General features: G+C 45.0%; 1 protein-coding gene across 1 annotated transcript in view; it reads left to right on the top strand.

The window, feature by feature from the left end:
• Positions 1-27,151, top strand: part of PTPRG (protein tyrosine phosphatase, receptor type G) — a 355,564-nt gene that overhangs the window by 180,423 nt on the left and 147,990 nt on the right. The window contains exons 5-6 of the mRNA XM_015424628.1: positions 8,769-8,926; positions 12,554-12,746. Coding sequence (XP_015280114.1) covers positions 8,769-8,926; positions 12,554-12,746 — 351 coding nt within the window. The remainder of the gene's footprint in view (positions 1-8,768; positions 8,927-12,553; positions 12,747-27,151) is intronic.

Below are 27,151 nucleotides of genomic sequence, written 5' to 3'. Positions count from 1 at the left end.
CGGTGCCGTTGTGCTTTTTTCTGCCCCCCCCCCCCGGTCTTTATGATCTCAGTTTGGCAAGATTTGTATGTATACCAATTAGCAACCTATTTTGAAAATGAAATGAAGGATGAAAAGCTCTCGTGCTGCATTTCACACATTTTTCTACATGGAGATTATCTCTATGTGGGGAAACTGTAAAGTGGTAAGTGCCCCTGAGCCATAAGAGAGACAGCGATGCTTTCCAGTGAACCACCTGCCTCCGTTACACCCTAGGAATCTTGAATGTTCCCCCCCCCCCGAACTTATCCACAGTGTGAGAACTGTGGGGAACCCAATATCGTATTAACTCAGTATGCATTCAGATTGGGAAGGCTAGGCACCCAGCCATTGGAAGTGTATCGCCTTTGAATAAGGAAGTTCAATTTTTAAGTTATCAACATACTTAATGCTGCTCCCTGATTTACTGTTATCCCCACATCTTTTGGTAATGAATTTATTTTAGTTACTTCATTTATACTCTGCCTTTCTCCACAAGGGGACCCAGTGCACTTCACATTGTTCTTTTCTCCGCCATTTTATGTTCACAACAATCCTCTGAGGAGAGTTAGGCTGAGAGAAAGAATGGCAGGTCCAAGGTCACCCAGCAAGCTTCCATTTGAACCTGGGTCTCCCAGATCCTAGTCTGACAGTCAAACAAACCTCTACACCGTGCTGGCTCTTTCTGAAGTTAATTATAAATTATGTAAAGGAATGCTTCAATTACTTTCTTCTGAATCTGCAGCTCTTTCAAGAATATGTACTTCATGCAGGGGTCATTTGGGGGGGACGCGGGGGGACGCCATCCCCCCGGGTGAGGTGCGGGAGGGCGGGGCCTGGAGCTCCCTGCTGGTGCCCGCTGGAGGTCGCCGCCGGCTGTGGGGAGGACACACTTCCGGTGATGTCAGGGGGTGTGGCATATGCTAATGAGTTATGCTAATGAGTCCCCCTAGCTCTTTTTCTACGAAATGACCCCTGACTTCATGTGAGCAGATATCTAGGCATTAGTTCACTCATTTTTAAATATAAAAGCTAAGATTTGTAATCAGAACAGAAGTGGGGAGATAATGATAGCCTCAGTTTAGTCATTTTAGCTTCTAGGGAGATTTCAGGCTTGACTTGACCTAGAACCCACTTATTTGTCTTTTTGGCAGTCCGCGCTATCTGTAAAAGTCTCCTCCAACACCACATTTCAAATGAATCAGCTTTCTTCTTGTCATCTTTCTCCAGTGTCCAACTTTCACACCCATACATGGCAAGGGGGAATACTATGGTAGGAATTATCTTGATTTTGGTCACCAATGACACATTTTTAAGAATCTTGTCTACCTCTTTCATGGCTGCCTTTCCCAGTCTCCCTTTCCCAGTTTCTTGGTTTCAGTCTCTCTTTTGGTTGACAATGGAGCTAAGGAATAGAAAACCTTGAACAATTTCAGTTTCTGCATCATCAACCTTTAAGTTGTGTAGTTCCCCCATATTCGTTACTTTTGTCTTCTTGATGTTCATCTGTAAGCCTCCTTTGGCACTCTCTGCTTTAACCTTCATCAGTAGTCATTTCAAGTCTTCACTAATTGTTTACACATTTTAAAATGTAAGAGCTAAGAGTTGTAATCCATGACAGAAAGGAGGAGATAGTGTATGGGAGTTGCAAATTACGACTGGGAATCCAAATCTCCATTTATGATAAAGCGGACTGGCTGATCAGTCATACTCTGTCAGCCTAACCTACCACTCAAGGTTGTTGTGAAGATGTTGGGAGGCAGGTGAAATCATGTTTTGCCTCCTGGAGAAAGGGTGAGATTACACTCAAATAAATTAATGTAATGACTGCGGAGGAGGAAATTCTGCAGGCTGTATTAGATAGAAGGTCAAACAAGATTATTTTGTTGATCGTTATCTGCCATCACTAAAACATCTCCAAAAATAATCTGGGGACGACAAAAGCCTTGCAAAGAGAATCAGCTTGCACAGCATGGGCAAAGTTCCATTGCAGGGACTGACTTTAGGCATAAAGCACTTAATAAGCACCTTGCTGTTACCTTTTTCATAGTTATAGTGGGAGACTCGGCCAGTTAATCATGAGAACCACAGGGGATGGCAGTGAAAGAACAGCAGCAAGCTGCTCCAGCCAGTGGCTGTCTCCCGCCATTTGGGGTTTCATGTTATTCTTCCCAAATGTAAATTTTAGCAAAGATTATCAATGCTAGGTGATGCAGGCTTGCTAACAAATGTATGTACCTGAAATTGAAATGGCATCCCATTTACCCCGAAGGTATGGTCTGACAAATTGAAGAACTAGGAGTTTAAAGAAATGAAACCCAGAACTGAATACAGCATATTACACATGGACTCTGTTTTACAGGCTGGCCAATTGTACAGCTGTTTATTTCTAGATGCTATCAAGTTGCTTCTTTTTTTCTTGACCACACAGTGTACATGTGCTCAGATTTCTTTTCTGAGACCATGCAGAAAAACATCGGACGGTCCTCAGACACAGTGAGAGGGAGTTAACCTAGCACTTGCCTATCCACACTACTGTTCTTATGTTGTTTATATGTAGAAAATAACATATCAAACCTCCTTGTTCTTAGAATCATGGAATCATAGAATGTTAGAGTTGAAAGGGACCTTGCAGGTCATCTAGACCAACCCCTTGCACTCTGCAGGAGCATAGCCGAAAGATAGCCCTACAACATACCTGAAATATGGTCGTCCAGCCTCCGCTTGAAAACGTCCAGTGAAGGAGCATCCACCACCTCCCGAGGCAGTCTGTTCCACTGCTCAAGCACTCTTACAGTTAGGAAGTTTCTCCTAATATTTAGCCGGTAACGACTCCCTTGTAATTTCCACCCATTAGATCTAGTCTTGCAATCCGGAGCAAGGGAGAATAGATCTGCTCCATCTTCTACATGACAACCCTTCAAATATTTGAAGACTACAATCATGTCCCCTCTAAGCCTTCTCTTTACCAGGCTAAACATACCCAACTCTTTCAGCCTTTCCTCATAAGACTTGGATTCCAACCCTCTTACCATTCTAGTTGCCCTCCTCTGGACACGCTCGAGCTTGTCAACATCCTTCCTAAAATGTGGTGCCCAAAACTGGACACAGTACTCCAGGTGAGGCCTGACCATAGCAGAATAGAGCAGAACTACCACCCCCCGTGATCTGAACACAATGCTTCTGTTAATGCATCCTAAGATTGCATTAGCTTTCTTCGCAGTCACATCACACTGCTGGCTCGTGTTTATTTATTTATTTATATTTACATTTGTACCCCGCCCACCCTGTGAACAGGCTCTGGGCGGCTTACAGGAGATGGCCGACAAGCCGATACAAATAAAACAATAAAAATATTAAAATCCCTTAAAAAAACAATCTTAACAATAAAGTGCTCACTACAGCAGAGTAACCTTAAGATGAATGGCATTGTATCTGCATTCCTTCTGTCTTCAGATCTTAAAATCTTAGCTTGTGATCAACCAGAATACCTAGATCCCTTTCACATGTGCTGCTGTCAAGCCAAGTCTCTCCCATTCTATATCTGTGTCTTTGATTTTTTGTACCTAAGTGTAGGACTTTGCACTTATCTCTATTGAAATTCATTTTATTTGTCTCCGCCCACTGTTCCAGCTTATCTAGATCATTTTGAATCCTGACTGTCTTCTTCAGAATTAGCAATCCCACCCAGCTTCGTGTCATCTGCAAATTTGATAAGCATCCCCTCTGTGTCTTCCTCCAGGTCATTTATAAAAACACTGAACAACACTGGGCCTAGGACCGAGCCCTGTGGCACTCCACTCGAGACTTTCCTCCATGTAGACACAGAGCCATTTACGAGCACTCGTTGGGTACGATTTTTCAACCAACCATGAATCCATCCAACAGTTGCACCATCCAGCCCACACTTAACCAGCTTATCCTCAAGGATATCATGAGAAACTTTGTCAAATGCTTCACTGAAATCTAGATACACTATGTCCACAGCATTGCCAGAGTCAACCATTTTAGTAACTCTGTCAAAAAAGGAGATAAGGTTGGTCTGGCATGACTTATTCTTGATAAACTTATGCTGGCTACTACCAATTAACTCATTTCGTTCAAGGTGCTCACAGACAGAATGTTTAATAATCTGCTCTAGAATTTTCCTAGGTATTGATGTCAAACTGCCAGGCCTGTAATTTCCCAGGTCCATCTATTTTCCCTTCTTGAAGATCGGGATAACATTCGCTCTTCTCCAGTCTTCTGGGACAACACCAGTACTCCAGGAAATCTCAAAGATTAGAGCCAGAGACTCTGAAATAACATCTGCAATTTCTTTTAGCACCCTGGGATGCAAGCCATCCGGCTCTGGAGACTTGAAAGTATTTAAGGCAGCTAGATGCTTTCTAACCATTTTCTTACTTACTCTGAACTGGCAGTTCCTCCTTCTTTCATATGCCCTGCATTCTTCAGTTTGTATACAGCTTGCCTTACGGTTAAAGACCGACGCAAAGTGAGAGTTAAGTAATTCCGCTTTGTCTTCATCCCTTGTTAAGGCTTGACCGTCTTCCCCTAGCAATGAGCTTACCCCATCCCTGTTCTTCTTTTTGCTCTGAACATAGGCATAGAAACCTTTCTTGTTATTTTTAGCATCCCTCGCATCCCTCACAAGCCTCAGCTCCATCTCCATCTGTGCTTTAGCCTTTCTGACACCATTCCTACAGGTTCGAGCCTGCTTCTTGTGTAGATTTGGGAAGCCAAATCCATTTTGAATCTGTCTTCCTTTGGCTATTGTTACCATGGCGAGTTTTTATTGCTCCCTTCATCTTTCTTGGCAGATCTGAAGAAGTGTGTCCTCTCCCAGAGGCCATAAAATACTCTTACCTCATAAACCAGATATGCCAGGGAACAAAATGGCTACTTCTCAGCTGTGCTAATTTATGTTTGCGCTGACACCTGGACCATGACCACAGTGGTGTGCTTCAAATGGTTTTGTCAGACCTAAACAGTGCTTTAAACATCTGTGCTTCTGAATTGCCGCCTCGTCTTCTGTGGTGTCTTCTCACTGCTGGAAGAAGAATTTAACCGACACAGGTTGTCTGCAGTCTGGCTATCTGATTCCCTGTGTGCAGTGACCCCTTTTTATCCATTTTGAGAAAGGTGATAACTTTATTTGGCAGCTCTGAAAGGAGGAAGTTGTGCAGTGCTTTAGAAATAGTTACAAAACCAGTGACCATGGCACTTGTGCTGGGCTCATTCCAAAAGGCAAACCTTTTAATTTAATGTTTGCATTACCAAGGGAAAAAAGGGGAGAAAAAACTATAACCCGGGAGAACCAGGTAAACAAGAAGGTTGAGACAAAGCCTAATAACAAAAAAATAACAATAGGTTTACGTATGTGAAAAATAGCATACCTTTAATTCATATTACATACGAAAAACATTTCCTGCATGTGGACACATACATACCATAACATTACAAGTTACTCTGACCTTAAGTACACACACCTTATGACCAGGAGTAAATCAATTTAAAAATTACTTTTGATGGTCCTGATGCATCCCAAAAAGGAAGAGGGACTTATTTAATTAACAAATTGTCTTTTTTTGTGAAGTGTTTTTTTATGCTTAGGTCAGAACTGATGTATTTTCAATTGTGATTGACTATATTTTATTATGTTGATTTTGTTTTATCTCTAGCACTGAGGAAGGCTGTTAGGCTGAAACACATCTGGTTCGAATGAAATGTTTTAGTATGTAATATGAATTAAAGTTGTACTGTTGTTGTTTTTTCACATAAGTAAACCCAATATTATTTATTTTGTTATTAGGCCTTGTCTTGACTTTAGTGTTTACATTACCAGAGTGATGAACTTCATGAAGCTCTATATATTGTCTGGCATGCTAAAACCATTTATCAGATTCTTTCCTAAAGTTTGAAGAAACTGGTAGTTGGGAAATAAAAATGAATATAATACCAATGTGTGTGAGATTTTAATATCTTACTGTCTTACAGATGCTTTATTTCATGTAGTTTGATATACCCTTACTCCTATTAGAACAAGAGAGGGAATGTGGTGTAGTTGTTAGAGTGTTAGACTAGGATCTGGGAGTAGGGCTGCCAGGACCCCGGGGGTGGGGGTTCGCCTGCTCAAAGGGCCACCGACCCGCTGGCCCAGATTGGGCCGACGTGCCCGGCGTGATGTCATCGCACTGGGCACATCGCCACGGGGACGCTGTAGAATTCGTCCTGAAAACTATATGGTATAGAGTTTTCAGGATGAGTGTTAGAGCTTTCCTGGTGAAGTGCCTAGCATGATGACGTCACTTCCGGGTGATGTCATTATGGCATGTGCGAAAAGTCCCAGAGCAGGAGCTTCTCCCCCCGCTAAAAGCAAGTAAGGGATTTGGTAACCCTGTCTGGGAGACCCAGGTTGAGATCCTTATTCTGCCATGGAAGCTTCCTGGGTGATCTTGGAGGTGAAGAGAACAATGTAAGCTGCATTAGATCCCCATTGTGGAAAAAGGTGGGGTATAAACAAAGTAAATAAATAAAACAGAATATTTTAAAAGGAAGCTTAATTCTTACTGTTGAGGAAAGTTTGCAGTTTTGATGGCAGAACTGCTAAAAGGTAGTCTAAATGCATTGTAGAGAAGTTTGCTCTCTTGATTGCCTTTTTAAAAACCCTTTCACAGATTTGTTTTTGTTTTTTAAAAATATTGTTGCAATTGTTTCAGAATAAAATTTCTGAATAAGTGCCATAGTAGTTCCTATTGTAGTTTGTCATGCACCAAGTTTTGTGAAAATGATATATATATTGTCTTAAGTACATGCACTTTCAGTAAGCAGTTTAGGGGGGCCTCTCGTTTGTCAACCAGTGTGTTGTATTGGAGGCAACATCAGCGAATGTCTTAGCCTCTATGCCCTGTTGTTGGTCCTTCAGAGTAATTGGTTGGCCACTGTGTGAGACAGGGTGCTGGACTAGATGGTCCACTAGTCTGATCTAGCTGGGCTGTTCTTATGTTCTTAATAGACTAGGAAGACCTGGGTTCAAACCTGTACTGTGGCGTGAAGCTCACTGAGTGATTTGGGTCAGCTATTCTTGTAGCCTAACCCACCTCACAGGTTGTCGTGAGGATAAAATGTTGGGTAGGGGATCATGGATGCCACTCTAAACTCATTGATGGAAGGACAAGAGAAAAATCAAATGGTACATGTTTACTGTGAAAATATTGTCCTAGGTCTGATTCCTGATATAAATTAATGAACACATGAAGCTGCCTTATACTGAATCAGACCCGTGATCCATCGAAGTCCGTATTCTCCACTCATACTGGCAGTGGCTTTTCGGGGTTTCAGGCAGAGGTCTTTCACATCACCTACTGCCAGATCTTTTAACCAGAGTTGCCAGAAATTGAACTGGGACCTTCCTCAGCATACAAAGCAGATGCTCTGCCACTGAGCCACAGTCCTTCCCCAATTTAATAATTCAATTGTCAGTACAGTTGGACATGATTTAATTGGCAGTATAGGCTCATGGACTGGATTTGGAAGACCTGACTTGAAAACCAATGCATCTGGGTATTTCTTATCATACACTCAGTGTTAATTGTGCTTGTGAGTGAACTGGCTGTTGAATAATGTGTTGTAGACGGAAAGTGTTAGAGAGAGGTTAAATATTAACTCCAGCATTTCAGAAGTCAGGGCCAGTGAGATCAAGCATTTGAAGTGCCAATTCATCTGACTTAAAATCCTTGCCCCGTCATAAATTCACTGAGTTGTCTCGTGCTGTAAAATGGGACTAACAGTGACCAGCCTCACAGGGGTGGGAGGGAAGGATGTCTAGTATGAAGGAGCTAGGAATTTAAAAAACTTTTAAAACTAAGTGTGATGTAGTGGTTAGAATGTCGAACTAGGATTGGGAGTCCCAAGTTTGAATCCCAGCTGTGCGATGGAAGCTCACTGCGTAACATTGGCCCAGTCGCACACTCTCAGCCTAACCTATCTCACAGGGTTGTTGTGAGGAGAAAATGGAGAACAGTTCAATCCTGTTTGGGTCTCCACTGGGGAGAAAGGCAGGGTATATAAATAAAGTGTATGAATAAATACAATTAAAATGTCTCCTTGCTGAAGTCTGCCTGTTATTAGCTCACATTAATATACTTTATGTAAGAAGTCACTAACATTTCTGAAGGAATGAGTGTGAATATTCCAGGGCGCACACATCCCAGTCCTTGAGATAAAGGTAGATGAAAGCTTCAAGCCATGAGCTAGCAGCCTCAAAGGATGCGCCAAGATGATCTGCATTTCTCAGGCCCTCATAATATCCAGCCTCCATTACCTTCGGTTGTCAAGGGATGGATAAACAACCGACACATTTTCCTTTCATCACTGAGGCTGAGAAGGTCTTTTGCCATTTTTAAGACGGAATAATTGAGTATTGCCTTACAGATAAATACCAGCATCAATCCAGATATTAGACATAAGCGTGGTAGAGAACATGGAACCCTTGAGGAGACTTGGAAAAAAATTTTCAAAAGCATCACATCGTGATGAACCCAGTAGCTGCCAAGTTGAACCTTAAAAGTGTACATTGCTCTTGGTTCTCAAGCTTATGTTGTAGGTAGTAGCAAACGATCTGGGCTTGAGCAGGAAACACAATCGCAGCATGTCAATGAAGGTTGTAAACAATAAGATAAGACAGAACCATGACTTGGGAGGCTGCCCAACTCGTAGAAGTCATGATGTTTATTTTGCTTTTCTTACAGAGAAAGAGACCTTCTTGGATCCCTTTGTCTTAAGAGATCTTCTTCCAGCATCCTTGGGCAGTTACTATCGGTATGCAGGTTCGCTGACTACTCCTCCATGTAGTGAGATTGTGGAGTGGATTATTTTCCGCATGCCTGTTCCCATCTCTTATCGCCAGGTAGGTTTGTGCTGCGAAGGGTTTGCCTCACTCACTGTTGAGTTCAGCCTTCATTGTTTTCGTACTGTGCAATGTTTCCCGCTGGTTACTGTGGACATTGCGGCCAGATTTCAAGATCTCCTCTTCTCCTTTTTGCATGGCTACTAAAATTCAATTTTATAGAGTAGAAACACAAGTAAATATACTGTTGATAAAAAAGAAGCTGGTTGGTTTTGTTTTATTGTTCTCCAAACATGAGCTGCTCAGTACAAGGAGATAATAAAACATGGCATCCTATCTTCTTCCAGATGATCTTACCTATTATCATACTGTTCAGATAAATTTCAACTGTGGTCTAATATTTACAGAAAATCTATATATCTAATTCCCAACTGTGCCCCTGAGTGCGGATACTTATTTCCAAAGATAAGGAGCACATGCAGGGTAAAGAGGCTTTTCTGCACACTTGGGAGACTCTCCAGCCATGCAGAAAAATCTTACATCTTTCAAAAACTATAGAAAGGATATTTAAATCCCCCCAAAAGTAAAACAGCTTGCTCTGCACATGTGCAGAGAATGGACTTATTGAGGTGCTGGAACAGCCACTGGAGCAGCGAGGGAAGCCACTGTGCCAATAACTGTCTCTTGCTCTCTGCCACTCTTGGCAGTGGGCTCCTCTGGCTCCTTACCTCTTCCGCCTCCTCTGCCACCTTAACGAAATACGGGGGCCATGGGGCTGGCCGAGCAATGAGCACAAGCTGGAAGGGATCCAGCAGGGTGCAGCCCAGGCCAGCTGGGAAGGAGGGACAAAAGGAAGCCAAGCCACAGCTGCCCCCCAGCCAGAAGAAATCTCCTCAGGACCCCTCCGGCTCCCCACACTTAACCTGTCCACACCCATCTGTCAGCCTCTCCCCGTATATACTCGGCAGGCTCCGGCCTGCCCACAGCTCTGCCTCACTCCACCACCACCACCCAGTGCCGGAGGCAGCAGCAGCAGCAGGGGCAGCAGCAATGACCCCTAACGGCCTAGTGGTGGGAGGAGTGGAGGTGCCGCCAGTTCCCAGGCCTGGCCACAGCAGCCACAGAGGACACCAGCAGTCACACTGCACTTGGCTGTTAGAGGCAGAGAATGCAAGCAGCCATCTCCCACCTGGCAGCAACAGCAGGAGGCTGGCTGTACCTGGGTTTGCACTTTGGGGGGATATAGGATTTCCCTCTGCAAGTCTCTCCCCTCACGAATCTCTCCCTCCACTGAGCCATGTGGAAAATTAGCAGTGATGGGGGAAGGAAACCCCTGCAAGCATCCCCTCCTGTGACTTCCTCCACACACACACCAAACAACCTACTGGAAGGCAGGTGGGGAGAGCAGCAAGGGTGTGGGGGATCAATGAGAAGTGCATGGGGGGTGTAATGTAGTACCAAGGGTGGGAGCTGGTGGGAAGAGAACAAGGGTGGAGGTGAGTGAATGCCGGGGGGGGGAGTGGAGTGCCAAGGGTGGTGGTAGGTGGGGAGAGCAGCAACAGTAGAGGGTGAGTGGAATGCCAATGGGGGTGGGGGGAAGTTGGAAAAGCGGGGTGAGTGAAGTACCAGGGTTGGGTGGTAGGTGGGGAGAGCAGCAAGGGCTGGGTAGACTGATGGAGAAAAGGTGGGTGGGGCAAAAGAGATGGGGATAGACTGACAGATAAGGGGAATGGGAGAAAGGAGTGAAATGGGGGTAGGTTGAAAAATAAAGGGAATGGGAGAAAGGGGGGTAAATTATCAGAGAAGGGGTAGAGGGGCAACAAAATGTTGCATCATGCATTATCCTTTGCTTTAAGTTGTAATTTCATTTTTAAAACAAACAACAACACATGACACAGTATTTTGTTGTGGGTCCCCACTTGTTCTTTCCTATTGTTATTCTTCTCCCCCCCCCCCTTTGCTCATGTTCCATGAAAGTCTCCTAAATTACTTAGTTGTATCAGAGATAAAAATCTGGTAGTTTGAATTAATTACATAAGGGAAGAAATTTACCACCTTTTGTCTGTTTCCACAATATCATAAGGCTGCCATTATGTGCTTCTGGAACTGGTGTACAAATCCTTAAAGCAAGCACATAACAGGCCTCCTTGTAGATCAAGGCAATGAGTGGCATTTTCATCGAGAGACATCCCAGAGTAATAATGTCGAAATCTGCAGCTAAGTGTTCAACAATTAAAAAGGCTTTTGACATTTAAAACCTTTGTTTTCAAAATGTCTCCTTGCTGGAGTCTGCTCTGCCTTTTATTTGCCTGTGTTAATACACCTCATTGTAACAGAGGCATCTTGGATGAACTTTCATGTAAAAAGTCAATGATTTGTCGGAAGGAATGAATGTAAATATTCACTCACCCCCACACCCGCCGCCCCCCATGGCAGAGGTAAATGAACGCATCAAGCCCTCAGTCATCTCACTGCCTCTCAGTCATTTTACTCAGAGGATGCATCAAGATGATTTCCCTTTGCCAGGCACTCATATTATCCAGTTTCTGGCACATACCATTGTCAAGAAACAGATTAAATAAAACCACCAGGTGTATTTTCTTTTAGACACTGAGGTGTCATGGAGAGGGGGTTTTTTGCCACTTTTCCAATTGAATAATTGTGTGTTCCCTGACCAATAAATACCAGCATCAGTCTAGTTACTAATATGCTTAAATTAAATGCCAACAAGTGGTGGCTGCTGCATAGCCTGTGGTTTTCAATTGCGCGGGTGGATTTTCAAGGAACAGAAAGTCAATGATATTTTTGAACGTTGGTCAAAAAACAATATGTAAGCCAGTTCTTTGCCTTATGTTGCAGGTCACCTTCTCTTATCTACCTTTTCCTGCTTATAAAAGGAATTAAGCAAAGGTGATCTTCCCTTTGTAAGGTACTTAGGAGAGGAAAAGGGGGTTGGATAAAAAGCTCTAAGAACAATGTTGATCATTGCTTAGAGGATCAGGGAACCTGAAAGACTCAAAGTTCTTTTTCTAGTTCTGTCCTGTTTCCACAAAGTGACCTTAGGAGGTAGTGTTCCCTGTTGGGTACCTCTTTCTGCCCTCTCACATTTTTGTCCATCTAGAGTTGAGTTTGTTATCTTTGTGTAGCAGGGCCCAGCTTTTGCAGTATTGATAGCCTGCAACACAATTGGTCCCTCCACTCTTGGAACTGCTGGGCCTTTGAGATACTGCTGTAAATACAAATAATAGAAAGATAGAATGGGCTGTATGGTGAACTGTGATTTATGTGACATATGAAATGAATGTGTGCCCCCCTCTCCTGCAGCAGAATAGTAAAGAAACACAACACAGCATAAAACAAAGAGAGGGTTTATATAGATCTGTAAGTACATACAGTAAATACAAGTCTGGGGAAGGGTCTTTTCTTACCTCCAACAGACATTAACTTTGTAGAGGGTTTTTCTGAAGTGTTTTCTCTGCTGCTTGGCAAGACAGAAACGGGGCTAGATAAGGCATTTGGCAGTGATTTCTGTGGGCAGCCTGGTTTCCTGTTTGATTTATCTATCTTGGCATCAGTACTTCCTGCCATTTTGCATTCTTATCAGCTGCCCAGATTTTGCCACATTGTTTTTCTAATTAATGTCCTTTCCTCCCCCTTTCTTCCCCTCACCCTAATTGCTGTGTTCAGCTGGAGGCATTCTATTCCATATTTACCACGGAACAGCAAGACCATGTCAAATCTGTGGAATATTTGAGGAATAACTTCCGGCCTCAGCAGAGCTTGAACAACAGAGTGGTTTCCAAGTCTGCCGTGAAGGATGCTTGGAGCCAAGTGACAACAAGCATCTTTGAAAATCCCCTTGGGACAGAAGCCTCCAAAGGTAGAGCAGGGTGAAAGTGTTGAGACTTGTTTGGGGGGGGGGGTTGTTTGTTGTTCTTTTTTTACATGGGAAATTTGGGGAGGAATGATTTGGTGAGTAGAAATGTATTGTTACACTCTCTGTGAAAATGCTTTTCTAAAAAAAAAAACACCCACTCACATGGATATAAGTTTGCAATATGGAAGGGTGTGTGTGTGTGTCTCCTCCCCTTCCCTGAAAGGAAAAAAAATATGTTACTTTACCCCTTCCAGTAATTCTGTCATCATTGTAAGCTTTAGAAAGGGGCTGTTTTTATTAAATACTGGCATGTAAAAGTACTGCAAATCTTAAATTTGCTTTATGCCTGCTTGGGTGTTTTTAAATTTTTCCTTGTCTCTATGATGTGGCCACATATCTCATCTTCAGGCGTCCATTTTGTTTGCGCCAAAACAAAAACGAAAGCCCTTGTGACTTCCCGAGCAAACCCTACCTGGTTGATTCAATTCAGTGCAGTGTTGGCAAGTTGTTTATTGTAAACAAACAGAGCTGCACCCAGACTGCATGGTTTGTCCTAGGGAGACAGGCAGCCTGCCTCATGGAAATCAGGCGTGAACAAAACAAGCAAGCTTGGGAAACCTTCTGCTTCTCAGGGGTCCTCAGCACAGAGGGGCTCTTGGGGATTTGTTATGCACTCCACATGCGCAGATACATATATATGCACATAAACAATAGCTTTGGGAGAAGCGATCGAGATCACAAGTGAGTTGAGGAATCATTAATCAAAATTGCAGTGCAGCTTAGGCCAAATAATGACACCATGGTATGTTTTTTTTCTGAAGTAGCATTTGGTTTATTGCCATAAAACATTAATATTTATTGGTTGCGGGTTGTTCACCCCAGGGCACTAATGAAAGGTAATAGTTTGCATTATAAAAAAGTGCCTGACTTGTTTTTATTTTGAAAACAGCTCAGGTACTTTTGTGACATGTGGCATAGTACTCTGGTATTATTTATTTATTTTTTACTGCTTGAGCAAATGTCTGAGTAGTCTTCACCTTGATGGCCTGCATATAATTTATTCTTTCCAGAATCTCTTCTGTCTACAGTACTCGTTCTGGCTCAGGAAAGATTGCTCCAGACCTCTCTCTTTACCCAAGCTGGAAAGTATTCCATAGTGCTAGGGTAGCTACATTTGCTGTGTTTTGCAGCCTTAAAGGTCCTGCACAGATGCCACATACACAGCATCTAGGATATTGACGTGATCTCCTTTCCTAGGGTATTCAAGACACCCCCCCAAATTTGGGTGACCTAATTTGCATACTAAGCAAATTGCTGATTATACAACTGAAGTACATTAATTATTGTGTTATCTACTAATAGCTTTGCATCTCCTCCTGTTAACTAGCACAAACGTATTGGGGAAATATCATAGGAAACTTATCTTTGCTCATGCCAGAATTTGCTCAGGTCCTCATCTGAGAGAACAGCAAAGCTCAATCCCTGGCATCTCTGGTTAAAAGGATCAAGTAGTTGGTAGGGTTGCCAGGTCCCCTCGTCGCTCCGGTGAGGGGATTTGGGGAGCATTCTGGGACATCCCTAACATGATGATGTCATCCAGAAGTGATGTCATCACGCTAGGGGGGGCTCTAGTTTGAGGACAAAACTCTATGGTAAATCTGGCTTAAAACCATAGAGTTTCCCCTTCACACCAGAGCGTCCCTGCGTGATGTCCCTGGTGTGATGAAGTCACTTCCAGGTGACATCATCACATTGGGGAAGTCATGTGGGGATGTGGCTGTTTGAGGTTTCCTCCGATGGCCAGCTGCCTAATGGCAGGCAGATACCCCCAAAACAGGGGGAACCCCTGCCCCGACCTGGGGACTGGCAAGCCTACTAGCCGCTGATGTGAAAAACCTCTGCTTGAGACCCTGGAGAGCCACTGCCAGTCTGAGTAGACAATACTGATGGACCACCACAGCTTCCCACTTCTGTTTTCAGCCGGGTATGGCTAGAAGGGCTTCCAGACCAGGCTTATCCTTTGCTGTATAACCGTCAACCTGCTGTGCCTTTTTGCTAGCACTGGCTCGTGTGCATATAAGGGCTTGCTCTTCCCACCTGCATGTGTGATTGACGGATTTTCCCCTCGAGCTCTAGTCCTCCATTCCACCCTGCTTACTCTCTAAGGGTGTCTGAGGTCCTGATCAGATGGGTTTTTAGATCCGCGCCAGACACTCGTGCCTGGCAGATTTAAAGGTCATGACCAGACAGCAACATCCTGGAAATGTGCCTGTTCTGTGAACATCCCGTTTTGCTGTGCTTTGGAGCCATACTTAAAAGATACTAGTTAAAATCTGGAGTTTTCGCTTCCCGACAGGCCAATTGCGGACTTTCCCCCATCTGATCCTCCCATCGGGATGGTCTGACATCAGACCATCCCAAGTGGGTGCCATTTAAAAAAATTCTTAGTGATATGCACATAAACGTGTAAACGTGCGACAGCCGCAGAGCTCCACTCAATTTCATGTTTCTAAATGGCCCATGAATTTTGTGAACTACATTAATTAAAAAGGTACCTAGAGAGGGGTACCACTGGTGGTGCTTTAACCATTCAACTCCGCGCATGTGTGGAAAAACAAGTACTTGTTGAGGCACGGATGCACATGTGCAAACAGATATTTAAAAAACCCCAAAACCGACCACGTGGCTCCTTCAGGTGGATGCCATCTAGACAATCCACCACGGAGTATGTGTGCAGTAAGGGGAGCTGTCTGGTCGTGCAACGCTGGATAAAAAAGTTCGGGATCAAATTAGAGCCAGGCCAATTGCAGTATGAGCTGCCCATCTGAATGCACCCGAAGATTCAACATCAAAGCCTAGAGCTATATCACTGTCTATGCTCCCACGACTCCTCTGGCCCCATAAAAGCAACTGTGGGTACAGCCATAACTCTTTCTCACCCGGGAGCTTGGTGTGGTGGATAAGGAGGAAAAGATGTTATTTATTTATTTATTTATTCATTCATTCAACTTATTATGCCGCCCTAACCCAAAGGGGTCTCTGGGCGGTTTACAGGGGTGTTCTATGAACTGTTATTACCCTATCTAAGGCCACATACTGTAAGGGTGGGGATTTCCTACCAGCACCCTGTGGTAGGTCCGCTGCGTCCTCTCTCTGGCTCGGCTTCTTCCTTCTCGGCGGTTTTTCTGGCATCTTTTTTCCGCTGGTCCGGCTGCTTTCCTTGGTGGGACCGCCTTCTCGGCGCACGCCTCCGTTCCTGCTCCAGCCTCAGCTCTGTCCTGACCAGCTCCGCCGCGCTCGCAATGCACGTCATCGTGCGCCGTCACCGGTCTTCACCGCAGTCTTCTGCCGCCAGGGATCGCTCTTCCAATGTTTCTCCGCACCACGCTGTCCCAGGCTCCGCCGCCGCCGCCATTGATGTTCTCGCCGCTCGCTACTGCGACCACCACACACCTCGCTACGGAGGCGGGTGCCCCCCACCCTTCTTAGGGTGGGTACCCATTTGCCTACTCGCTTGATTTAATTGCTTTCGGGCCGCTGGGTGGGCGGGAGCTGGGACTCGGGCCAGGCGCTCACCCTGGCCGCGGTGGATTCTCGAACAGCCATAGTGGCTGTTTCTAGTTGTTTCTTTAGCAGGCGTTTAACCGCCTGCGCCACCGCTCCCTTTTCTCCAACAAATGTTTTTATTAAAGCTATCTGAGGGAACAACGATTCTTCGTACTGTAAAGATGGAATGGTAACATAGAAATGCAGAACTAAAAAGTAAATATGTCTACCTAAAATATTTTTTTATCCCACCCTCCTTCCAAGGAACATGGTTTTTGCTTACCCATTTTTATCCTCAGAACAACCCCATGAGGTAGGTGAAGCTATGAGAGAGTAACTAATGCAAGGTCATGTAGTAAATTTAGTGGCAGTGAATTTGAACACAAGGCCTCTCATACCCTAACCACTATTCCACACCAGTGTGTTCTCTCTAAGCTGAGTTAGTGTGAGCTAGCTCACAGTTTTTTAACACCCAGCTCACACATTTTTGTCTTAGCTCAGGAAGAATGGTTCCAGAGCAAATTTATGCAGTAGCCAAATTGCTCGCTCACAACTTTAATGCCAGTAGCTCACAAAGTAGAGTTTTTGCTCACAAGACTCCACAGTTTAGAGGGAGCATTGTTCCACGCTAGATCTTTTGAAATATTTTTTACTTAAGGACCTCAGGGTGGCTAGAGTTAAATAATCTGAAATATAGGCTGAGGTGAAAGACGGTCAGTTGTCTGGTAGTTGAGCAGGGATTTGTTCCCTCATCTCTCCCATTGAAATCCAACATGTTATCCCCTGCATGACACCAGCTCTTGAAATCAAAGCTGCTTGACTGTCTTTTTAAAGCATGAGGCCAAGCCCTGGGACCAGACACATCCCTGTAATTCATATTTGCCATGCACACAACATGAAGTCGCTGACTAATACCATTGTCTGAGAAGCCATCGCTAACGTCTGATTCACACAAAATGTTTTTTGTGTGTGGTTAAGGTTATTGACTCAACAGAGTGGTTGCAGTGATGTGGTGAAGTCAGCAATCACAGACGCATCAAGGGCAGGTCCCGGTGTGATTGTGGGGCTCAGCCTGAAGTCGAAGGCTTTTGCGGAAAGCACTCGACAGCAGGGTTTGTTGAGAGGCGGCACTCTCTCAGAATGAGCCTGTCCCCCAGCTGCCGCCCAGAATGTGTTGTTGATGAAACCCTGAATTTCGACCCATGTTTTAAGAGATGCAGTTTGCAATCCTGTGAAAGCTCCAGTAGCAACGTTGACTGCTTTTTTCACACTATATTCAGTGCCTGCCACCATGGGACGATATGCACATTTGTCTCTTCATTGCAGAAAAGTGTTACAAGACTGCTTCCTTGTAGGCTTGTTCTATGAAACAAGCAAACTGTATAACGCTTTCTGATTACAGGAGCGTTTAGAGTTCTTATCTTGCTAATTTTCTCACTATCCCCATGAGCACAGTACAGCTATGTGTCATGGTGGCTTCGTTATTAGCATGTCAAAATGATAAAACAAACCTGGATCAAGGAGTCCATGTTCACAGGTTACAGCAAACACATATAGTATCTATGTACAGTGGACACTTGATCTTTCTTTATCCGTGCATTGAGTAATTCTCATGTTACACTCAAAGCATGTACAGCTGAACATCGGATTGAAACCTCACAGTTATCCAGGTTCTGGTCCCTCGTTTCATTTGTAAAGCGAACACACGTTGGCTGTTTCTTACAAACTGTTGTATGCAGGGCTCATTTCGTAGGAAAAGAGCTAGGGGAACTCATTAGCACAACTCATTAGCATATGCCACACCCCCTGACATCACCGGAAGTGTGTTATAAGGCCACACACCCCGCCCCCAACGGTCCCGGCCGCCGCCGCCGGCCTTGCAGCTCCACTGCCGAGCCCCATGAGGGACCCAGCGGTGGACCTGCAAGGCCGGCGGGAGTGCAAGGAAGCCCCACGAAGGCCCTCCCTGGCCCCAGGCAGGCAGGGGTGGGGAGAGGCAGGGAGGAAGCAACTTACCCTCCCTCTTCTCCTGCCTCCTCCTGGCTGAATGAGGGCCGGAAGCGGGGCGGCCGGAAGCAGGGGGCGGGGCTTCGTCATGTGCCCCGCCCCCTGTACCTCACCCGGGGGAACTGCGATCCCCCGCGATCCCCCCCGAAATCACCTCTGGTTGTATGTACATTCATGCAGGCTGTAACATGTGAACAAGGCTGGTGATGCATCAAAACTAGAATTTGAGTTCAGATCTCCAGACCACTAAGCTAAGGCAATTTGCTTTGTCATTGGCGTTACTTGAACTTCCCATCCGAAGTCTTGTAATCTGTCCTGTGAATCATACCAGCGCTCACTGTTGACCAATCCCTCCCCCCCACACACACACACACACCAGGCTGGTGAAGCCTGTTATATGAAACCACTAGCTCTGGAATGGTTCTCCTTTCCTTAATGGCTTGAAGATTTCCCCTCAGGCCACCTATTCTGGCCTTTAGTGGGGCGCGTATGGGGTTATTTCAGGCCCGTACATCCTTGAGTGGTTGTTTGTGGTTAAGGCTCTGTCTGTTGTGACAAATGGGGTGCACTTCTTCAGGCTAGCCTGGGTTGTAAATGGACAACAGCGCTTGGTGCATTTTTATAAACTTAAAAGAAATATGGGCTTCTGGTGTCCCCAATCTAAAATGAATTGTCAAACATCCCTCCAAAGGTGACAGGGGCTGACTTATATTTGTTGCTCCGAGACAGCAATGTGACTGTTTCGAGTCCTTGGCTCGGCAAAGGTGAGTGAGAAATGAAATGGCTAGTCTGTTGCACGTCTCTGAGCTCCAGGTATATAAATAAAATGGCCTGAAGTCGAAAGACGGGAGCAGAAGTAAAGCCTGCTCTTTATTCAGAAAGCAGATTCACTACCCCCATCTGGAGTGTCATATTTTAATGGACTGCAGGTTAAATCATTTGACTGGCTAATAACAATGGAAGGATGTTTGTTGCACCCTTTTTTGTGCAAGCTGCTGCTGTTGTAACTGTGGTTAGTTCTTTGTTGTTCTTTATGCAGGTTCTGCAGTCCGTTCTGCAGCTGGTTATTTCTGTTTAGACAGTTGCCGGTAATGGGTCTTGCCATTGTCATGAACGGTAGTGCTTTTGATAGTTGGGGGGCGAGGTATTTTTGCACTTTTGCGTGTGCGTGTGCATGCACCTGGAAGTCATGGCGACCTCCGGTAACCTCTACTGGGGCATGGAGGATGTTCAGAGAAGTGGCTTGATAGCCCGGCTCTGGCTTCCCTGCCTTGGTATTCTCTGGAGGTCTCCCATCCAACTACTTGCCAGGGTCAGCCCTGCTTAGCTTTCGAGATCTGATGAGATCAGGCTTGCCTGGGCTATCCAGGTCAGGGTAGTGCTTTTGATAGGTTTCAGGAGTGATTCACCTTTCATATTTTTCCTTCCTGTGTTTCAGTCTTCCACCAAGGTCAGCATACCCGAGCCTTTATTGACTTCCCCGGCTTTTTTTTTTTAATTGGGTAAGGTGTAATTGGGTAAGAGAGAGAGCCAAAACGGATCTCTGGAATATTCTGAGGCCAACTATCAGTATAGTCCAGTGAAACCCATTGGCACTCTTCTGCTGTTTTTGCTGGGAAAGTTGTCATCTGCAAAAGATAGCTGGAAGGTGTGTCAAGGTTCTCTGGATGGGGACATAATGTGTCATTATAGCCTCGTTGTAGAGCTAGTAGTGGATTCCACTAGGTAGGTGCATCCCAGCAGCTGACCCCTGAATCTCATCCTGCGGGTAATAATGCTCTAAATAAAATGCTCAACTTCTAATTAATTCCCCTGCTCTGATTCTTTTTGTTTCAAAGTGATCAGGGCATACTGTGGCGGGTTAGGTTTGAGTTGGGTTGCTAACGGCCAGGTGGGGCCTGGAGATCTCTCAGAACTCCAGTGGATCTCCAGACTACAGAGATCAATTCTCCTGGAGGAGATGGCAGCTTTGGAGGGTGGAATCTATGGCATTAAACCCCACTGAGATCCCTCCCTTCCCCAGACCCCCCACCCTCTTCAGGCTCCAACCCCAGATCTCCAATCTGGAGTTAGTAACCCTAGGTCTGAATGTTGTGTTCCTCATGGCATGCACTCCTAACCATCCCAGGATACTGAAAACTGTTCACAGCCTGATCAGGCCCATTCCCCCAATCTTCTCATTTTCCTAAATGATGTTCAGCTGCATGCGACATTCTCCTGTCTGTAGGAAGTCCCATTTCACAACTGTATTGGTAGAAAGAGGAGCCTCAGATTCGCAACTAAAAACGTGTTTGAAGTGGAGAAGTTTCAGGAGGTCTGTGATACTTAGCTGACTGATCAGTTAGTTTCCCAGGATTTTAATGCCTCTTAAATTGTTCTATAAAATTTATCTCCCTGAAGTATATTGTCTTCTTTTCTGTCTCCTGTTGCTGTAAATCAAGAGTGACTCTTCAAATTGTCAACGAGGTGAAATTGCGACCCGTTTTTGCAGCATTTTAGATCTGGAAGTGATGTACAAATGGGATCTGATGGACACAATGACCCCAACTGGTATATGATTTATTGATTGAGGGCTGACAGGCAGTGAATAGAACTGCAGAATCCAGATTAGTAATGGAGAATGGCCGCAACCCACTTTAAGATCATATAGCTTTATGTCCTTACTCTAGACTAAATGAGATGTGGATTACAGTCATCCTGCTCTTCATCATTTATTATCAAGAGTACCGGCATAATAGTGCTCACAGGAATGATGACACAACATTGCGTTTTGGGATATGACACTGCCCAAAGCTGCAGAAATGAGGCTCAGCCCCAGGGGCCAGGATTCTATCCCATAGTTGCAATAGATCCCAGCCATAACCCATATCCAGAATAGTCCATATGTCCACAGACCAGGGCTATTTTGGGGCAGGAACGCACAGGAATGGAGTTCCGGCTGGTTCCTGAGTTGGCCACACCCAGCAGGAACTCATTAGCATAATAGGCCACACCCAAGAGCAGGAACTTATTAGAATTGGCTACATTAGGGGTGTGTGGCCTAACATGCAAAGGAGTTCCTGCTACAAAAAAACCCTCTGGGTTTTGACAACAAAGTAAACAGAATAAGAAGCAAAAGGTGGGCGTGGCTGGATGACCACACTTCTGGTAACATGGGGGTGCAACCTAATATGCTAATGGACTGTGCTGTCAAGGGTGTGGCCTAATATGCTAATGAGTGTCTGCTGTTGGGTGTGGCCTATTATGCTAATGAGTTCCTGCTGGGCTTTTTCTACAAAAAAAGCCCTGCCACAGACTATGGATCAAACCGGACAAGAGATCTGTGAATGAATCCCCTCCCCTAGCTGAGTTACAGCCATGCAGGAGCCCAGCTGGGAGGGGGGATTTAACTCTTTCACCATGCATAGTTTCATAAACAGAAACTAGTCTTTTCCATAATGTGTTGTGTTAGGGATTTAAATAAACCATTCTTCTTTTCTTTTCTTTTCTGCCCCTGTGGGGCAGGGGCTGGCTTCTGTTTGTGCAGCTGTGGAGGAGTTGAGGAGTTAAACCTCTTCCCTTCTACATCATAGTAAACATATTTTATTGGTGTCACGTGTCATTTGGTTGAAATACAGAGTTTAGGGTTTAAATGTCAAGAACTATGGGCAGTAAAGGCTTGAACATTCATACAACAACCCTTAAGCCTCTTGACTTCGGAAGAGAGTTTCCTGAGTGACAGCAAAAGTAAGTCAATGCAAGACAATACAGAGTGTTGGTAAGAAAGTACCCAAAGTGGCATCTTTCTTCTTTTGCTAAGACCGCATGCCCCAAGCGTAAGAACTGTAAGTTACTTTCACCCCTGACCCTGAGGACCAGTCTAGTAATCTACTGACTTGCCTCAGGCAGAGCAAATGGCTAGTTAAGGAAGTTCACCATATCTTCTCTCTCTGCTACCAGACTAACACCCTTTAGCCAGCCTGTCTCCAGCCTGCTCTTTGGCCACTTGCCTGACACCCAAGGTACTTTGCCTGGGAGCCCAAAGTGTGTGACAGCAACGATATCAAATATTCTGTGGAACTGATATTTTAAGTTACATTTTAAAACGGGGAATAGCATAAAATAATTGACTGCGCATTCCTGTTGCCTGTCTGTCTGACTGAGAATGAGCATCTTCTGTTTCCCTTCTGTTACAACTCATTATTACTATTTACCAGCATGTTCAATGTATGCCTTCTCATCAAGCAGGAGTAAACATGACATGTCTTGAAGGCATGCAGATTTGCTTCTCCAAAACTTTGAAAGTTTATTTTCCCGCCACCTGCAGTGCCATCCTAAGCAGAGTTACACCCATCTTAAGTCCATTGAAGTCACTTTAAGTTGAGCAAGCAAAGACTTTCTATATGAGGATCAGCTAGACCAATAGATGCTGATGTTTCTTGGCAGTGGAAGGTCCTTAGCCCTGGTTAATAGACATTGGATGGATGGATATTTTAACCCATTTTGCAGTAAAGCACACCTTGGCATTCTGGGTCACATAAGACCTTTTAAATGAGGCTAAGTAACATCATTTGCAGACTTCCTATGGGTTTGCTTGGCAAACCTGGTGTGTTCTTTCTCAGTGGCAGCGTGTCCAGGGGATAGGGCCGGTTGTTAGATTCCCAAGAATCTCATACTCTTTAGGCATGTCTGGCTGTTTTGAATGGCAGCAGAACTGGGGACACTGATGATAAAGGGTAGTCCCAGTAGTCATGTATGGCTGCGAGAGTTGGACTATAAGGAAGGCCGAGCGCCGAAGAATAGATTCTTTTGAACTATGGTGCTGGAGAAGACTCTTGAGAGTCCCTTGGACTGCAAGAAGATCAAATCAGTCAATCCTAAAAGAAATCAACCCTGACTGTTCCCTAGAAGGCCAGATAATGAAACTGAAGCTCAAATACTTTGGCCACCAAATGAGAAGGGAGCACTCACTGGAGAAGACCCTGATGCTGGGAAAGATTGAAGGTCAAAGAAGACGGGGACAGCAAAGGATGAGATGGTTGGACAGTGTCATCGACGCAATGAACATGAAATTGAGCCAACTTCAGAGGACAGCGGAAGACAGGAGGGCCTGGCGGGAGCTGGTCCATGGGGTCGCGAAGAGTCGGACTCGACTGTGCGACTGAACAACAACAAAAATAGGTATCACTTCGGTGGGAAGGTAACAGCGTTCCGTGCGCCTTGGTGTTTAGTCATGCCGGCCACATGACCATGGTAACGTCTTCGTACAGCGCTGGCTCTTCGGCTTTGAAACAGAGATGAGCACCGCAACCCTAGAGTCGGATTCGACTGGCTTTCGAGCAAGGGAACCTTTACCTTTACCATCCTTATCTAGCAATATCAGGTTAAAGATGCAGTTTATTAGGCCTTCACATGTTGGGCGATACATACTGCATTCACTATGTATACCCAAACTGGACCTTGGGTGAAATGGTCAAACGCAGTCCTGCAGCCCTACTTGGCATTCATGATGTATGCACTTTACGAGCAGGAAATATGGGCTTTACTATTTATTTATTTATTATTTTTTTAAGTGACTATTTTGCATCATATGAATTTTCCTGGAGTTTATAAGCAGGTTTTAAAGTCTGTATTGCTCATCTTCAGAGTCAGGTTTTTGCATCAGGATCTCTGATCCAGGGTGATAAACTCATTACATATTACAGTGTATTTGTTGGATTGTAAAAGCCTTGGGTCTCATTAGCGGTACCGTTGCCAGCTTCACAACACTTTCCCGAATGTCCCACGAGAGGGTCTCTTGACATCAGAGTTCTCTGGCACAGATGCCTGATTGCCTCCCCAAAGGTGCCTGATTGGCCTTCACTAGAGTCTTGCATGGCACCACTTGTCATCAGTGGGGATTTGCCTTCAAGTGCCACCTCTAATTGTGATCCCAGACTTAGTTAATGAACAGTTATAATTCTACTACATTAGTGGTGTTTGACTCTAAATCCGCATCTGGGATATTTCTTGAATATTCCACATGAACTCTCTCTCCTCCTTCCCTCTGCTACGCGCAAATCTTCGTTGCATGTCTTCTATGTTGTGCGTCACCAGGTGTCCATTACCTCTTTTTTTGGGTTCTTTTGAGACTGTATATTTTGGTTTGCTAGTTTGGATGTCTGCTGTCTACATTCTCCTCTTCCGTCTTCCTTCATGTGTACAGTTTCTTGAATCGTGATCCTGTAAACTGGGGCTGGGTGGCTTTTTTCATTATGTGTGATGCCATGTTACTGTCACTTCAAAATTATATGCTAACATGCTTTAGAAATTAATAATGATACTTTATTAAAATGTCCCATGGAGGGAAGGCAGCATGGTGTAGTCTGATCTCATCAGATCTTGGAAACTAAGCGGGATCAGTACTTGGAAGGGAGACCACCAAGGAAGATTCTGCAGAGGAAAGGCAATGGGAAACCACCTCTGCTTCTCACTTGCCTTGAAAGCCCCTTGCTGGGGTTGTCATATATGCAATATGAGGACACTTTTCACACACATAATGTCCCACAGCTCAGCAAGTTTGTTCATCTACTTTCTCCAGAAGTAGAAGGAGAAGTGCTGTTGGAAAGTGGCAGACAGTATGGAAACTTGTGACTTTTTTATGGCAAACAGGGCTATTTTGGGGCAGGAACGCACAGGAACGGAGTTCCGGCTGGCTTCAGAGTTGGCCACGCCCACTACAGCCAAAACCGCTGCGCACACGTGGCTACAGAGGGAAGGCCTGGAAAGCGACAACCCCCCCCCCCCGGCGACTCCAAGGCGGGCGGGTCAGGGGGGCACTGGAAGGATCGGGGAGGCATTTAAATGCCTCCCTGTGCCTTCCCTGGCCTGTCCAAGGGAAGGCATGGGGTGTGGCCTAATATGCTAATGAGCTGCCCTGTCAGAGGTGTGGCCTGTTATGCTAATGAGTTCCTGCTGGGCTTTTCCTACAAAAAAAGCCCTGATGGCAAATAAGTCCCTCCCCAAAAGAACTCCTGAGGGCAGTGCTTTTCCCTGCTTTAGGTAACCATTAGAACAAATTTGAGTCCATTGTTAGCTTTGCAGTTGTTATTGCCAATCCTCACCTAGCATCCATCTCATCTCTTATTATGGAAAGGAACTAACACTGCCTTCCTTTACCAGCCTTGGAGGAAAGATGGAATGGAAGCATGAAAGGCAAGAAACAACTAATGCAGCTACCAAAGAGAAAGCAATGGCCAAAGCCCAGGGCTCTCTTCTTGAGAGCCATTAAGGGACCAGAGAGAAAAATGTCCTCTGAATATGTCCTTATACTACCCAGGCCCAACCCAAACATCATACGAGGAGGAGGAGGAAGAGGTGGTGGTGGTGGTGGTGGTTGGATTTATACCTCATTCTTCACTACCTGAAGGAGTCTCAGAGTGGCTTACAAACTCCTTTCCCTTCCCCTCCCCACAATAAACACCCTGTGAGGTAAGTGGGGCTGAGAGAGCTCTTTCGAGAACTGCTCTTTCAAGAACAGCTCTTGACAGAACTATGGCTTGCCCAAGGTAATCCAGCAGCTGCAAGTGGAGGAATGGGGAATCAAACCCGGTTCTATCAGATTAGAGTCCATGTAATTAACCACTACACCAAACAAAACCAAACTGGGCATAGAGGTGATATAAATTCCAATGGGCATAGGGGTGATATAAGCTCTTTGGATTTTCCTCTTTCTAGCCCCCTCCCCTTACCCAGTGGTCCTGACAAAGCCAGTTGAAATGGGGATATGGGGTGGATACCTAGTTAGTTCGGTTGGAGCCTTGCTTTGTAGCCACATTTCTATGCACATTTCTACCATTTGGTGGGCACATTCCTGACAGTGCATGATAACAAAGACTTGTTTTCCCATATAGTGGCCTCCTTTACCCCCCCCCCCGCCTCTTGAAACTTGCTGTGGCTGTAGTCAGCCAACGGCTTGCTCCAGTCAAGCTGTGTGAAAAATAACAGAGATAGTGAGGGAGCAGTGTTCAGTAGATTTAAGCACACGCAGAGACACATATTCCAGTTTAACGGGGAATTTGCCTCAAGCTCTGTAGGCCTTTTTTCAATAGAGAGTAGTAGAGAATAAACAGGAAACCAGAAATACATTTTTTTAAAACCTTCAGTCTGCATAATCCTCGCTTTATGTCTGGCACTGTGAGCTAAATATAGTATGTCATATGCAGTGTGTGCTAACAGGTTGAGGATATCTGGATACATTCCTTGTGTGAAAACATTAGCAAAATCTTCTCTGTAGTTATGGGAACTATGGAAGGAGAACATTGCAGAGGGTCCTGGCATGTAGAGTCCCTGTTTCAATGATGGGCACCAACTGTCTTAAAATAACTGGTTTCTAACAAAACATCTCTAACAAAATCACCTCAAGAAAGCCTGGACAGGAGCATTAACAAATTAAACCCTCGGCTTATGTTCATGTATTAATACATTTGAAGCACACACAGTGTAAAATTTCCAAATTTGCCAACAGCCTTTGAGTTCTGCCCCTTTCTCCTTATTGCTCTAGTTTTATAAACCTAGTGCTTTTTTAAAAAGGTACTGGTACTCATATATAGGAGCTGTGGTGGCTCAAGTGGTTAAGACGCTGAACTGCAGGCTGTGGAAGGTCGGTAGTTCAGCAGTTCGAGACCCAGGGTGCCGCATGATGGAGTGAGCTCCCATCTCTAGTTCCAGCTCCTGCCAACCTAGCAGTTCGAAAGCAAGGAATTGCAAGTAAATAAATAGGTACCACTTTGGTGGGAAGGTATCCTTGGTGTTTAGTTATGCCGGCCACATGACCACGGAAACGTCTTCGGACAGCGCTGGCTCTTCGGCTTTGAAACGGAGATGAGCACCGCAAC

This window comes from Gekko japonicus, unplaced genomic scaffold, assembly GCF_001447785.1.
Source record: "Gekko japonicus isolate JY-2015 unplaced genomic scaffold, Gekko_japonicus_V1.1 scaffold470, whole genome shotgun sequence".
Taxonomy (NCBI): domain Eukaryota; kingdom Metazoa; phylum Chordata; class Lepidosauria; order Squamata; family Gekkonidae; genus Gekko; species Gekko japonicus.
This window is presented reverse-complemented; position numbering and strand designations above follow the sequence as displayed.